Source organism: Physeter macrocephalus, chromosome 1 (assembly GCF_002837175.3).
Source record: "Physeter macrocephalus isolate SW-GA chromosome 1, ASM283717v5, whole genome shotgun sequence".
Lineage (NCBI taxonomy): Eukaryota > Metazoa > Chordata > Mammalia > Artiodactyla > Physeteridae > Physeter > Physeter macrocephalus.
Window position 1 is genome coordinate 111388263 of NC_041214.2, and position 17193 is coordinate 111405455.

Here is a 17193-nt window from a genome sequence, read left to right on the forward strand (position 1 = left end):
TAACCAAAAGCAGAGTAATGATTTAACTTGCAAAATAATCATGAAGGGCTTCCCTGGTGGCGCAGTGGTTGAGCATCTGCCTGCCAATGCAGGGGACACGGGTTCGAGCCCTGGTCTGGGAAGATCCCACATGCCGCGGAGCAACTAGGCCCGTGAGCCTCAACTACTGAGCCTGCGCGTCTGGAGCCTGTGCTCTGCAACAAGAGAGGCCGCAATAGTGAGAGGCCCGCGCACCGCGATGAAGAGTGGCCCCCGCTTGCCGCAACTAGAGAAAGCCCTTGCACAGAAACGAAGACCCAACACAGCCAAAAATAAAATGAAATAAATAAATAAATAATGATAATAAAAATAAAGGAATTCCTTTAAAAAAATAATAATCATCATGAAGCACAACAGTACCTGCCTTTTCCCTCAATACCTCCCAATCCTATTAATATAAAGAATGATTTTCTTTTTTTAATTTATTTTTTTTAAAATTCTTTTGGCTGCATTGGGTCTTTGTTGCTGCGTGCGGGCTTTCTCTAGTTGCAGAGAGCGGGGGCTGCTCTTCGTTGCCGTACGCGGGCTTCTCATTGCGGTGGGTTCTCTTGTTGCGGAGCACGGACTCTAGGCTCTAGGCACGCAGTCTTCAGTAGTTGTGGCTCGCAGGCTCTAGAGCGCGGGCTCAGTAGTTATGGTGCACGGGCTTAGTTGCTCCGCAGCAGGTGGGATCTTCCCAGACCAAGGCTCGAACCCAGGTCTCCTGAATTGGCAGGCGGATTCTTGACCACTGCGCCACCAGGGAAGCCCAAGAATGATTTTCAATTGTAACAAATACTATGGGGAAGAAGTAAAAATTTTATAAATACAGTACCATAGTTTTTTATTATTATTATCATCTGGGCCTCCTCAAACACCCTGATTTCCCAAGATCAAAACAACACTGGAAAGAGGTTGCTTAACAAGTCTCTGCGAAAAGTTCATGCTTCTCAGGCATAGTACATGTTATTTATTACTCAGTGAAACTTAAGTGACAAAAAGAGAAAACTATTTACCAATCTTTCAGGAATGCTGTGGAATTTCAATAATTCATGTGGCTAAAGATCCAGCTCTGTTAGGTTCAGCCACAGTGTTCAATGAGCTTTTTTTAGAATTAAGTAAAATCAGCTGCATAAAACTATAGCTCATACTTTAAATAGCACTTTATTACATAAATTCGTCTCACAACCACAACAAGGAACTGGCAGAATAGCCTTTGTTTTGTCAACAATTTTTTTTCCACTAGTTGTATGGCAAGGTTATAGAATAAACTTTGGGGAATCTCACTAGCGAGATTATAGACTCATGTGGACTGTAGACTTGTAGTTATTCAAGTCATCTTTTGTTTTAGTAACTCCAATGTTCTTTTTTTGTATTAAATAATATATTTCCTTCTCCTTTTTTTTTTTGATACTCAACAGTTTCTTAACTACCAAGACCAATTTCCCTTTTCCGACCATCCTAACACAGACATACATATAACAATACAAGAGACTCCATAAATACTGTCCTAATTAAAACAATGCCTAGAATCAAGACTTTTAGGATGCAGATTACCAGTCAATTCAAGATTTTTCTCTGAAAAGGAGGCAATATGGTATGATAGATGAAGCAGAGGATTAATACAAGATAAGATGAACCATGTCAAGATCTGATATTATTTGCTCTGCCATCTCTCCTGACCTCAATTTCTTCATTCTCAGAATTGAGATAAACTGCTACACAGGATTATTAGGTAAGCCACCCCGCGCCTACAAAATCAGCTTGTAAAGTAGTTTATCTGTGCTAGTGTTATGATTACGATAAGAAGTTACCAACTCTTCCTGCAAAACATTCATAGGGCAGGAGGTTGGGAGCTGGAGAGAGCGAGGGAGGCACCCGCCAAGTTGTGGAAAGGACTGGGACCAGAAAGGGAAGGTGAAAGTTAGACTTGGGAAAAGAGTGCTAGGGAGAAAATAATGTCGGCCCACCAAAGGGTTGTATGAAGGAAACAAAGCAAGTAAAATGTAGTTACTAAAAATTAATTTGCACAAAACATAAAGATTTGTGTCTGCATGTTTAAATGAGCTTATCCTTTTGAGAGTGTTTGCCAAAGATGCAAGCATTGTCATTGGAGCTTGGCCCTTTTAGGACAATGTCAAATAAAATAGTGTTTGCCCACACATGCTTTTGCCAAAGCACAGACAGGATGCTCTCTATGAAGAGAGGTACCTCGGGTTGTTTGCTTTTAACAGACTCACACTTACCTACTCCTCCGAATTACATTTGTTTTTCCTTCTCAGTGTCCCCTGTTAAATCTAGACTCATGTCTGTCCTACTTTGGAGGAGTGTAATCAGTAACACAAAGTAATTTAATGTCATCATAAAAAAATGTTATTTGCCCAAGCAAAGGTATATAATTTATTATCTCTATTGTATAACATCTATTTTACAGATGTATTATCATTCAATCCATGCAAGTTATAGGTGACAACATTTTACAGGGAGAATACAACTATTTGACAGATTGAATGACATACTCAAAGTCAAACAGCCAGGAAATTCTCACTCTACTGGGAATGGCTCCAATGCCAATGCTGTTTGGCAGACAAGAGAGCTGTGCCGGACTTTCTGTTCTACCCAAGTTGGCTCCTTGGGCAAAAACTTTAGTAAACTTTTTGGGCTTGGTGATAGCAGGTGTTGGTGTACTACACCCAAGAGAGACAGAGGCAGGTCAGAGGTCCTCACCCACCCCTTTTACAATTGAACTTCACTGACTTATTAGGGAAAGTAGCACTGGATTATCCTGTTCTATCAGTATGAAACCAGTCAACCATTTGAAAGAGAAGGATAAAGGTGATTCCAGAGGGTTGAACCCGATACCTTTAAGGTTCCTTCCTTCTTATAAGAAGTCGCTGATTTTACTGCCCTTTTCTAATTTTCCAAAGTTAAAGATAATCATCTCATTATTTTAAGAACGGTACAATTTCTACTAATTCCTTCAGTCCCAGAAATGAGAATATAGTAGATTAAAAATTCCTCATCCATCTCATGAAATCTTTTCTTCAAAAAGAAACCACAGCAATCCCCTGTCCTCGTGACAGGTAACAGTCAGGTTTCTGAGACGTGCTGAAGGGTTTCTACTGTCTGCCACAAGGTTTGGGTGTGCTGTCCCCACACCCTGATTTCCCAAGATCAAAACAACACTGGAAAGAGGTTGCTTAACAAGTCTCTGCGAAAAGTTCATGCTTCTCAGGCATAGTACATGTTATTTATTACTCAGTGAAACTTAAGTGAAAATCCTCAGCTACCACCACTCCTCCACTTCTCCACTACACACCCCTAATTCTAGAGCTTATACAGAATGATGCCACACACATGGAGACCAAACCTACCTTTTGGAGACCTGAACCAAACCTAGCGAACTCAACCAACATTTTGGAATTCAACTCATAACAGAAAGCAGGTTAAGAGACAGCACGTCCACATATCTGTTCACCTCTGCAGGCAGTTGTGCATCTTTTTTCACTGCTCTGCCCCAATTCCATTTGTGCAACCACCATGTCAAACATTTCCAAACTTTAGGTTGGCACTACCCTGATCACCATGAGGTAAGTCATAGCAGGAAGGTACAATGATGCAAACTCAATTCACTCCACAGTGCATGAGCAGTGCAGCAGGGATGCTCCACAAACTCTGCTCAGAGGAGTCTTATCCCAGCAGAATTTAAGTGTAGGTTCTCTGGGTCACTCCTAATGCTTCTCCTCAGCCTGAATCCTTCTTGGGTGCCATCTTTGCTTTCTGCCTGAGGGTGTTTTCCACAAGATCAAATGGACCTCCAGACATTGAAAACAGGTGAGGTTTGAGACAGGAAGTCCCAGTTTTTTAGAACCTGTTTTAATAAATGTACATTGGTCTGTCAACAAACTCGGAATGCCAAGGATGCCTTCAGAAACATCATGTTGCCCTGTTCAGCTCCAACAATCCCAAAAAAGACAGAGTTTTTCATCTTTGTGCATCAGAATCATCCAGAGAGATTATTTAAAATATAGCTTCCAAGGGTTCACTCCAAGCCTCCTGAACCAGAATCTCCAGGGGTAGAAACCAGGGATATCTTTCTCACAAGCTGCCTAGTTGATCCTAGTGAAAATGCAAATTTGAGAAACATTGCTGTGGCCTAAATTGGTAAGATGAAAATTTGAAACCATAGTGCTAAACACCTTCCTTACAACTCGAATTTTTCCTAGACTATGCAACTGTCCTAAGAGGTGACACTTTCCAGAGTGCTCCAAGCTTACACTAGTGCGCATGCAAATGGGAGGAAGCAGATACCCACCTAGACCCTAACCCTGGTCATATTGAGATGAAGATATAGAATATTCCTCCCTTCTCTCACCTGTCCTCCCTCCTGACCAAGAGCTGGCTTGTTACAAATGTGGGGGCTTTATCAGTAAGAATCATATTCTATGTCAGTGTTTGGTTTTTTTCACAATGAAATGACAGGATTGGTTGGACAGAATATTTTTAGAGGATTTAATGTCTTCGCTTTCACAAGGAAGGACAACATCTCCACTTCAATGGCAAATATGTTGAACCCAAACATCCTGGGACTCAGATCCCTAGGGTAGAAGTTCATAAAGTTAATATGACACTGAACACAGCAGATGAGGAGCTGAGTAACAGCTCCAGACCTGAGCTCAGTGATAGCTTTGACTTTACTCTGAGCCTCCATGGAGAGGAAGTTCAAAGCCAGTTAGCCACTAATGGGAAATTCATGTTCACTTTCGACATCCCCTGTTTTTCCCTTTTTTTACTGCCAGAGTTGCAAGTTGAGTTTCTATACACAAGCAGACAGCCATGGATAAGCCCCGTTGAAAGAATGCCAACTGACTAGGTCACACTGAAATAGACGCATAGTGACTGAACAAAAGCTGTAGAGAACTTCACACGGCCACACGAATAGTTTCAGCAGCTTCTCATGAAATGAGAGAGAACTTGGTCAAAAATTTTCCCAAACATCCAAAGCTAGATAAATTTAAAACAGGTTTATGGACGTTATTAAAGTGCAAAAGTATTGGGTTGGCCAAAAATTTCGTTCGGGTTTGGCCCTAACAGCTTGCGGCCAAACCCGAACGAAATTTTTGGCCAGCCCGCTAATACTACAGTAATAACTCTATCCATTATTGCATTCAGCAGATGTGTATTGAGCACCCACTATATGGCAGACACAGAGCTAGGCACTCAGGATTCAAAGGGAAATAGGAGACAGACAGACTTGACCTCAAAGGGCTTTGTTTCTAGGAAACGGGAGACAAATATGTGAGCATGGGCTTACAATAAGGAATTATGGGTGTTGTGGCAAAGCGGGTGGACAGGTGACCATGGGCACAAAAGAGGGAATCGTTAAGTGGTCTTTGAGAAGAATGCAAGAGCCGGCCTGTGTTGAGTCTTCCATAAGGAAGGGGCGTTCATGGAGGAGACGCAGCGAGGAAAGCCTTTCCGGGCAGCGTGAACAGAAGCATAAAGACATAAAACCCATGGCACATTTGGTAAATGGCAAATCGTTTGGGACAACGGGAACATCACAGAATACAAGGAAAAAGACCCAATAAGGATGATTCTGCAGAAGCAGGCAGGGGACCACGGGGAGCCTGAATGATATGCTGAGGTGCTGAGTCTCAATAAGGTGCCAGTGAAGAGTCTGAGGTCTTAGAGTCTCAGAAAGGTCGCTCTGGGGGAAACGTAGCGATTAAACATAAGCAAAAAAAGTACTGGAGGCATGGAAACTAATATGAAGGCTATTGCAATGATCTGGACAAGATCAGGAAGCCTGAATTAAGGCAGGGGTAGTGAAACAGGGATGCATATACAGACGCTGGAGCTGTTAAGAGCGTAACAGGCCACTGATAAAACACCAAGTAGCCTAGTGTTCCTCTTCTCACTCTTCCAGGTAGTCGAGTTATTTGCTTAAATGACTCCATGTGGGACATAAATGGGTAAGGCAACTGCCTAGATGCAATTTCATTTCTCTGATAAAGTATTCAGGAGTGCTAAGGAGCAGTAAGATAGCTGAACTTAGATAAGGCAGGATGGAAAAGAAAAGAGCCAGGATAATGTAAAATAAGCAATTTTCAGTGGTTGCCCAAGAGTAAGGGTTGGGGGTAGAGTGACTACAAAGGCTTATCAAGAGGGAGTTTTTTGTGGGGAGGGGGATGAATTGTTCGATACCTTGACTATTACGGTAGCTACATGACTCTTTTTTTAACTGAGGTATAGTTGACTTACAATGTTGTGTTAGTTTCTGATGTTCAGCAAGAATATATATACATATCTTCTTTTTCGTATTCTTTTCTATTACAGTTTATTACAGGTTACTGAATATAGTTCCCTGTGCTATACAGTAGGACCTTGTTGTTTATCTATTTTATATATAGGAGTTTGTATCTGCTAATCCCAAACTCCTAATTTATCCCTCCCTCACTCCATTTCCCTGTTGGTAACTGTAAGTTTGTTTTCTATGTCTGTGAGTCTGTTTCTGTTTTATAAATAAGTTCTTTTGTATCATATTTTAGATTCCACATATAAGTGATATCATATGTGGATATCATATATCATATTCGTCTTTCCCTGTCTGACCTATTTCACTTAGTATGAAAATCTCTAGGTCCATCCATGTTGCTGCAAATGACATTATTTCCTTCTTTATTATGGCTGAGTAATATTCCATTGTATATATGTACCACATCTGCTTTATCTATTCCTCTGCCAATGGACATTAAGGTTGCTTCCATGTCTTAGCTATTGTAAATAGTGCTGCTATGAACATTCGGGTGAATGTATCTTTTTGAATTAGAGTTTTCTCTGGATGTAGTTTTCCATAGTGGCTGCACCAATTTACATTCCCACCCACAGTGCAGGAGGGTTCCCTTTTCTCCACACCTTCTCCAGCATTTGTTATTTGTAGACTTTTTAATGATGGCCATTCTGACCAGTGTGAGGTGATACCTCACTGTATTGCATTTCTACAATAATTAGTGATGGTGAGCATCTTTTTATGTGCCTATTGGCCATCTGTATGTCTTTTTTGGAGGACTGTCTATTTAGGTCTTCTGCCCATTTTTTGGTTGGGTTGACTTTTTTGTTACTGAATTGTATGAGCTGTTTGGATATTTTGGAAATTAAGCCTGTGTCAGTTGCACATGACTCTTTACTTTTGTAAAAACTCATAGACCTATATACCAAAAATAATAAATTTTACTATATGTACCTTTTTTAATTGGAGGGAAAGGCAAAAAAATTATGCAATTCTCAAAGATAAATCAGTTTATAGCAACATGAGAAGGGAAACTTACTTACTCTTGGACATTCATTCATTGATTCAACAAATACACATTGAGCACATACTCCATGCCAGAAACCATGCTACGTGTTGGAGACATGGTGGGAAACAGGCCCCATGCAGCCTACAGTCCAGTGGAAAACACACCCATTAAATAAATATTTCTGTAAATTCAATTACAATAGTGATAGGAAGAAATAAAGAATAACATATTATGAAAGCATGTAACAAACATCCTTGAAGCAGTGATATTGAAGTTAAACCCTGAAGGATAAGATTGAGTTGACTGAAGGTGAAGAGGGGTAGTCAAGGGAAAGAACAGCATTTTGGAAGACCCTGAGATAGGAGCCCTCACATACCCACACACACTCTCACATGCTCACATGTGCCCACAAACACCCTCACAAACTCACCTACTCATTTACACATTAAGACACTTGGTGTTTCTATGAAACTGAGTTGTTTGTAGTGAGGTGGATGGACCTAGAGACTGTCATACAGAGTGGAGTAAGTCAGAAAGAGAAAAACAAATACTGTATGCTAACACATATATGTGGAATCTAAAAAAAAAAAAAAAAAAAGGTCCTGAAGAACCTAGGGGCAAGACAGGAATAAAGATGTAGATGTAGAAAATGGACTTGAGGACATGGGGAGGGGGAAGGATGAGCTGAGACGAAGTGAGAGTGGCATGGACATATATACACTACCAAATGTAAAATAGCTAGCTAGTGGGAAGCAGCCGCACAGCACAGGGAGATCAGCTCTGTGCTCTGTGACCACCTAGAGGGGTGGGATAGGGAGGGTGGGAGGAGACGCAAGACAGAGGGGATATGGGGATATATGTATATGTATAGCTGATTCACTTTGTTATACAGCAGCAAATAACACAACAATGTAAAGCAATTATACTCCAATAAAGATATTTTAAAAAAAGACGGTGTTTCTAAGATCCTTTATGCTGTGTAACATTTCTATGATAGAAACTGGCAAAGGCTTTCTATAGACCTCCCATATCTACCACTTAACAGATGTGTCACCTCAGGAAAGTTTTTTAACCTATTAGTACTTCAATTTTCTATCTCCAAACAGGATTATTAATTAATAATTATAATATTCAGGTACTAATTAGTAATTAGTACTTGAAGATTGGGTTATTATAAAGAATAAATTGGTTAATAAAAATAAAGCCTTAAGAACAACATCTAGGGACTTCCCTCGTGGTCCAGTGGTTAAGACTTCACCTTCCAATGCAGGGGGGGCAGGTTCGATCTCTTGTTGGGGAGTTAAGATCCCACATGCCTCTCAGCCAAAAAACCAAAACATAGAAGAGAAACAATATTGTAACAAATTCAATAAAGACTTTAAAAATGGTCCACATGAAAAAAAATTTTTTTAATAAAAAAAGAACAACACTTAGAACATTAAGTACTCAATAATAGTAATTTATTATTACCAAAACTACTACTACACAATTATTTTTAGAGACCCTCTTTCTATTTCTTAGAGAGAATAGATGGCTCTTAGACTCAATTTTCGGAAACAACATAGAGAAACTACACTCGACCCCACCATACTAACTTCCTATGAATAGGGCCAGTGTCCTGAGCCATATGACGGGATTCATGAGTATTAAAAATGCTTTTTCAGTCCAAACAGAAGCTTTGGGGTCCCTTTGGGGATAAATCCATTCGTCTTTACCTAACTGAATCCTTAAGAGCACATCTGGTAAACTTTCACTTCCAGATGTGGAGCAACTGGTATTGGACTAGCCCTTCTGTTATAAACAATAAAATTAGAGATGGTGCATGAGGCAATTGTTTTTAAACATTGGACAATAGAAAACACAATGCTGTGACCCTTGAGAGAGGAGAAATTCATAAAGTGAGCCCCATGATTTCCTTGGATCTCTACCTGGGCACAATTATCCAACCAGGACATAGCAAGCTAGAATCCAAGAAACGATCCTGCTGAGCTGAAGAGGCAGAGGTCAGAGTTCAGGAAAGCTGAAGCAATCAGAATCTGCAGGGCAAAGCATCAGAAAGTAAAGCAGGTATGTAGGGGCTAGAGAGAAGGGAGAGACCCAGAAGTTGTGCAGGAGGTTCTCTGTGAATCCTAAGATGCACATGACCATGGCAAGAGTACCTGAGGCTTGTAATAACTATACAGAACAGTCACCATAGAGACAAGAACAGAATAAAGATACTAGATACAAAACAATGTTAGAAGACATGGAAGTTCTGGCCAAGCCAGAGTGGCAAGACCTTGTTATCAATTTATTAACACAAAAGGCATCTATCTAAGACACCAGAGAAGACTAGAAACATGCTTTAGGGTAAGGCCTACTCCATGCCCACCCTAACAAGGTCTAAAACCAAGCCTTTAAAAGATCTTCAGTGAAAGCTGAATTTAGAGGTTGAGACCTGCAAAGATAGAGGCCTTGGGAAACATATTGAGTTTTCCAATAGGTGTCCCCTAGCAAAGCATAAAGACAAGCCTACAAGAGTGCAAGGTAATCAACCAGTAAATGAGCTGCCTAATAGAAATGGTAACACTTCTCAAAGGAAGATAACAAAAGTACAGAGCCTATACAATGCACCAACAACAACGTGCAGTACACAATCTAAAAAATTACTAGATATAAAAAAGAGTCATGTACCACAATGTTCATTGCAGCTCTATTTACAATAGCCAGGACATGGAAGCAACCTAAGTGTCCATCGACAGATGAATGGATAAAGAAGATGGAATGGACTTGAGGACACGGGGAGGGGGAAGGGTAAGCTGGGACAAAGTAAGAGAGTGGCATGGACATATATACACTACCAAATGTAAAACCGATAGCTAGTGGGAAGCAGCCGCATAGCACAGGGAGATCAGCTCGGTGCTTTGTAACCACCTAGAGGTGTGGGATAGGGAGGGTGGGAGGGAGGGAAACGCAAGAGGGAGGAGACATGGGGATATATGTATATGTATAGCTGATTCCCTTTGTTATAAAGCAGAAACTAACACATCATTGTAAAGCAATTATACTCCAATAAAGATGTTTTAAAAAAATTACTAGATATGCAAAAAACAAAAACAAAAAAAGGCAAAGTAACCCATAGTTAAGGGAAAAACACCAGTCCCAACATTACTGAGATGATGGATTTAGAAGATAAGGGCTTTAAAGCAAGTGCTATAAATATGTTCAAAGAATTAAGAAAATAGGGACACGTGAGTTAAAAAGTAGGGACTCTCAGCATAGAAATGTGAACAATAAAAAAGAGCTAAATGGAAATTTTAGAACTGAAAAATGACCAAAAAAATCACAGTAGATCAGAGATGAGAGGAAAAAAGTCACTGGTGAATTTGAACATAGGAAGGCAAATCTATAGCAATTATCCAAGCTAATGAATAGAGAGAAAATAGATTGAATAAAAATAAACAGATCCTTAGAGACCTGTAGGACAGCAGAAAATGGCCTAAATATATGTAGAGACCTGAAGGAGAAGGAGGTGAGAAGTAGGGCAAAATAGACCTTTTTAAGAAATGACAGGGGCTTCCCTGGTGGCGCAGTGGTTGAGAGTCAGCCTGCCGGTGCAGGGGACACGGGTTCGTGCCCCGGTCCGGGAGGATCCCACATGCCGCGGAGCGGCTGGGCCCGTGAGCCATGGCCGCTGAGCCTGCGCGTCCGGAGCCTGTGCTCCGCAACGGGAGAGGCCACAACAGTGAGAGGCCCGCGTACTGCAAAAAAAAAAGAAATGACAAAAAGGCAAGCTACAGACTGAGAGAAGTTTTTGTAATATCAATATGTATATGACCCTGGGCGTATAGCCAGAATATAGTTTAAAATTTTTACAACTCAATAATAATAATACAATCTAATTATTTTCTGATGGGCAGAAGACTTGAAAAGACACTTCACCAAAGAAGATACATGCGTGGCTAATAAGCACAAGAAGAGATGTTAAACATCATAGTTATAAGGAAACTGCAAATCAAAGCTACGATCAGATACCACTACATATTCATTAGATAGCTACCACTCCACATCCTTTTAAAAGGCTGACAATACCAAGTATTGAAGAAAATGAGAACAGTTGGTTATCTTGCTATCGAGGGTGGACAATAGTACAACCGCTTTGGAAAACAGTTTGACATTTTCTTTTAAAGTTAAACATACTTATCATATGAATCAGCTACTCCACTCCCAGGTATTTACCAAAATGAAAAAAGAACATATATCCACCCAAAGACTGTTCATAGCAACTTTGTTCATAATAGCCCCAAACTGGGACAAGCCAAGTATCCACCAATAGGCTAACAAATTGTGTTATTAACACAGTTAAATACTATTTGGCAATAAAAATATAAATTATTGATAAAGGCAACAGTGTGGATGAGTCTCAAAAACCTCATGCTGAGTGAAAGGAACTCAACACAAAAAATATGCATACTGTCTGATTCCATTTATATGAATACTAGAAGAGGAAAAACTAATCTATAGTGATAAAAATGAGATCAGTGGTTGCCTGGAGCAGTAGTTGGAAGCAGAGACTGACTGCAAAGGGTGTACATGAGGGAGCTTTCTGGTGTGAGGAAATGTGCTATATATCTTGATTATGATGATGGTGATGTGAGTGTATACGTTTACCGAACTGTACACTTAAAATATATGTATTTTATTATATGTAAATTATATCTCACAAGGTTGACTTTTAAAAGAATATTTGCATAACTCTTTCAATTAGGAGGCTTATTTTCATCATCATCCTGTAATTAGTCATTTAACAATAAATTTTATAAGGAACAAGTTCTTTTTGAATCATACACAGGCACCCCAAATGAATGTCTAACCATTCGTTTTTGTTAACTGTGTGTGGCTGGAGAAACAGAAGCCTGTAAAACTAATAAAGCTCCTGCCCATCATCTCTGATTCTAAGCTTCAGAAGAAACTGTAACTTCAGTACTCATCTTTCTAAGCATCCTCAGTAACTATTTGTTGACTGGTTCCTAAAGTGAGTGTCTGGATTTATTTTCTAAACAAGTTCCACCATCTAAAATCTTGGCTGCTGCAGAGTCTAGGGGAACATTTCCTACAAAATCTGTGCCACTCTCATAACAGAGGTAAATAGTCAGGGTCTGCATAGTGAACCAGTTCTACTGCTGGTCAGATAGGCTGTCCTAATCACCCTCCTCAAGGGCCCTCTTATAGGACCCTCTAATAGAATTTTTTGCGCAAGGACCTTCTTATACACTTTTTTGAAAACATAGGCAATAGGGAAGCTGGACTTTCCTTTTCTTGAAATTTTCCTATTTGTAGTGGGAAATTGAGGGACAAGAGAGAGGTGTCATAAACTAAGGGCACTGCTAGCCTGTGCAGTGACCGTGTGTGTTAAAACGAGTGCCTCAGTTTACTGCAAAACCTCTCTTACTGATTTGGAGCCTTAATAAAAATAGCAGGGGCTTCCCTGGTGGCGCAGTGGTTGGGAGTCCGCCTGCCGATGCAGGAGACGCGGGTTCGTGCCCCGGTCCGGGAAGATCCCACATGCCGCGGAGCGGCTGGGCCCGTGAGCCATGGCCGCTGAGCCTGCGCGTCCGGAGCCTGTGCTCCTCGACGGGAGAGGCCGCGGCAGTGAGAGGCCCGCGTACCGCAAAAAACAAGAACAAACAAACAAACAAAAAATAGCAGGATGCTCACTTCAGCAGCACATATACTAAAGTTGGAACAATACGGAGAAGATTCGCATGGCCCCCGCACAAGGATGACGCACAAATACATGTAGTGTTCCATATTTTTATATATGAAGTCTAAAAAAAAAACCCCAAACTCATAGAAAAAGAGAACAGATTTGTGGTTACCAGAGGCAAAATGGTGGGAGGTAAGAGAATTGGGTGAAGGTGGTCAAAAGTTACAAATTTCCAGTTATAAGATAAATAAGTACTAAGGATGCAATGTACAACGTGATGACTATAGTTAACACTGCTGTATGATATATTTTAAAGCTGCTAAGAGAGTAGATCTCAAAAGTTCTTATCTCAAGGGAAACCAAAAATTTTTTATCACTGTATGAGGTGATGGATGTTAACTAAACTTACTGTGATAATCATGTCCCAATATACGTACGTCTAGTCAGTATACTGTACACTTTAAACTTATATAGTGCTGTATACCAATTATACCCCAATAAAACTGAAACCAAAAAAAGAAAGAACAGCAGGAAATGTGTAAAATTTCACTACAAGCTCAAACCCTGTGTTACCTACTGTATTCATTTTCTATTGCTGCATAACAAATTACCACAAACTTAGAAGCTTAAACCACCCCCCATTTATTATCTCACAGTTCCACAGGTCAGAAGTCTGGGTGGGCTTGGCTGTGTTCTCTGCATGTTCTCTCATCACAAAGACAAACTCAAGTGTCAGCTGGGATGAGCTCTTGTCTGAGGCTCTGGGGAAGAGCTGCTTCCAAGCTTATTCAGGTTGTTGGCAGAATTCATGTCCTTGGGCATGTAGAACTGAGATCACATTTTCTTTCTGGCTATCTAGAAACTACCTGGATTTCTTGGCTCATGGGCGCCTTCCTTCATCTTCAAAGCCAATAATTGTGGGTTGAATCCTTCTTAGACTTAGAATCTCTCTGACTCCCTCTTCTATGACCAGCCAGAGAAAACCCCCTGCTTTCAAAGGGCTCAGGGGATTTGATCAGGTGCGCCTGGATAGTCTCCCTAGCTTAAGGTCAACTGATTAGCAATCTTAATTACAACTGAAAAATTACTTTTGCCGTGTAACATAATATAATCACAGGAGTAACACCAGGGGCAGAGGCCATGGGCATCTAGAATTCTGTCTACCATACTGATGCTTCATCTGTCCAGTACCACTGACCTTCATTATATCCCTAGTGATACCATTCACCCAAACATTGTAAAGTTGTCTTTAAAAACAAATGCTGCTAGTCAGTGATTCCGAGTCCACTTTCCAGGTTACAGTAATTAAGACTGGGATACCATAAAAATATCATATTTAAAGTTCTAGGAATTGAGTTTAAATTCCAAGAGTTCAGAGAAGAGAGAAGTCAGTATGAACTGGGGAAAGCTTCATAAAGGAAGTGGCAGCCAAGCAGAGCTTTCAAGAATGCACATAATTTGGGGAGGCAAGAGCATGACTAGAGACAGGAATAAAAAGTGCATCTATTGAGCAGTGAGGAGACCCACCTGATAGCTTGTTGGGGAATAACGGAAAGTAATGTTAAACAGCTGAGGGAAGCTAAAGTAAGATGGCTTTGTGAACCAGGACAAGAGTGTGCACTTGATTCAACGAGAAATACTGAGCCTTTGAAAACCCTTTTAGGTTTCTGTGGGAGTATGCTAAATGGTTGGAAATTTTTGGATTGGTGAGAAAAATGAGATTACAGAAAGAATAATTAGAAAGCTATGGGGGACACAAATTTCTTACCTATTAGAGACACACACTGACATTCTATGATGAGTGGGTTGGGCTTTAACATATTCCAGAAAGAAAATAAGGGGGAAGAATAGCAAAATGTTTATAATTGATGAAGCTTTATGCCATGTACATGAGCATTCAGTATAATATTCTCCCTACTTTTGAGTATGTTTGAATTTTTCCATAATAAAATGGGGGTTTTTTTAAAGCCAATTGTAGTAATCTGGGAAAACCTAGACATGGGTGGTGACAGGAAAAATAGAAAGAAAAAAAAAAGACTGACTAATGCAGCATACATTTGACCTTGATAACAGATTTGATATAACAACTTCAGCTGAGGGAAGAAACAAAACTGTCTGATTCCTATAGCCTTGGAAATAGAATAATGTCATAAAAGAGAACCTGTCAACTGTCTATAAATTCCTGAACTTTAAACAATGTACCTCATTGGATTGTATGATTGAAATGTGTATGGAAATTAATAAACTATGTAAGTTAAATTTCTGTCTATGGATCTCTTACTCTGTCTACTGCACCACATGAAAAAACTGGACAGATTTTCATCAAATTTAGAGGGTCTGTTTGGAAAAATCTACCTACCTAATATAGCCCCGTTTGCTCTATACAAAAAATCATTTTGTGGGACCCTTTTTATTCTTAAGGTAATATAGTATATTATTTTTCAATTTTCTACAAGTTGAGTCCAGGAATTTACCTTTTTAAAAAGTTTTCCAGGGACTTCCCTGGTGGTCCAGTGGCTAAGACTCTGCACTCCCAATGCAGGGGGCCTGGGTTTGATCCCTGGTCAGGGAACTAGATTCCACATGCCGCAACTAAGAGTTCGCATGCCACAACTAAAGATCCCACACGACACAACAAAGATCCCATACGCGGCAACAAAGATCCCGCGTGCTGCGACTAAGACCTGGCGCAGCCAAATTAATTAATTAATTAATTTTAAAAATAGATAAATAAAAAATAAAGTTTTCCAGGAACCTGGAAAGATTTGAGTAGAAGCGCCCAAAAGGTTCAAATCCTTGCTTGTTTTCCTAAGTGATATAGTTTAAATTTTTTTAGATAGACATAAGAAGTTACACCAGACAAAATTGCTATCCTGAAGATTAATAATTCTCATTTCCATATATGCAAGAGCCTAAAAAGGATAATTTTTTGACAATTTTAAAGTAATTCTGGAAGGAATACTTCTTAGGAGCAGAAAGGGAGAGAGAGACTTTTTTAAAAATGAATGAAAGTGATATCTAATGTAAAAAACATTTGGAGCCGATTTGGAAAGAGAACCAATTCGGAAAGAGACAGGTCTCGTGGGCAGGCTCCCACTGAGATGACTGCCCGAACTAAAGAAACTTAAGTCCACAGAGAGAGGAGCAGTTCACGTGCAGAGCGGTGAGTCCCCAGAGGCTTCCAGGAAAGCCAGTCAGGAGGGACTCCACACTCTCATACAAGTACTTGAAACTAAAATCCTGCCTGAGAGACACTGGCTGCAAATAGAGAGAGAAGGACATGTGGATTAAGAGAACACGAACTGAGAAAATAAATAGCAATTTCAAGCTTAAGCCCCAAATCAATTAAGCTAAGGAATCTAGTAGTATTTCACAGTCTGAAATGTGTCCCTATTGTCAAGCCCAAAGATACTAAGCTGTTGCAAAAGGAAGTACATGCTGGCTCTAATTACCATGTCCACAGAACTACTGAAATCTTTATTTAGATTAATAGGCAGAATCCTTTTCACTTAAAAAAGTAATATCTAGGCCTAAAAAAGTATATTTTAATGGAACTTGGCAAAATGGATCAATATTTATTGTCTGAAACCGTGGATTTCCTTGATACTTTTCACTTACAAGCTTCTGCAGTTTCCAGTAAGTGCTTACTCTGGTGTTATCATTACAAGGTCAGATGGTCTAAAATGCAGGCATTTCATCTGGGATCATGTTGCTTCCCACATGGGCAACTCTAGATAGTGTGATCCAAGGTGAAGAGTAGCAGGTTTATTCATATGTGTGCCAGAGAGTAAAATGACTAATGATCATCAAAGAAGATTTGTTATAAGTTTCAAACAATTAAAGCTCTTTAAATCATTATGGTAATTTTTAAAATTTTATCTCAATAATTATTTTGTTTCTATTAAAGTTTATCAATGGTAAATGAGTCTTCTGGTCAATGCCAGGTGTTACAGGTAATAAATGAAATGGAGATGACATATCATACATTAAATCAAAAATTATGTATAAGAGATACTCATAGATTCTGAAGACAGACTACAGGATTGCTCAAAAAGAAGTAGTCATCTCGGGCTTCCCTGGTGGCGCAGTGGTTGAGAATCCGCCTGCCGATGCAGGGGACACGGGTTCGTGCCCCGGTCCGGGAAGATCCCACATGCCGCGGAGCGGCTGGGCCCGTGAGCCATGGCC

General features: G+C 40.1%; 1 protein-coding gene and 1 non-coding gene across 2 annotated transcripts in view; both read left to right on the forward strand.

Moving 5' to 3' along the window:
* Window positions 1–3603: 3603 nt before the first annotated feature.
* The window catches only part of LOC102974897 (acyl-protein thioesterase 1-like), a 28630-nt gene continuing 15040 nt past the window's right edge, over window positions 3604–17193 (forward strand). The window contains exon 1 of the mRNA XM_055085552.1: window positions 3604–3608. Within this exon, the coding sequence (XP_054941527.1) occupies window positions 3604–3608 (5 nt within the window). The remainder of the gene's footprint in view (window positions 3609–17193) is intronic.
* LOC112064020 (U6 spliceosomal RNA) lies at window positions 13009–13115 on the forward strand. Its single transcript, XR_002891315.1, has one exon. It is a non-coding gene; the product is annotated as a U6 spliceosomal RNA (small nuclear RNA).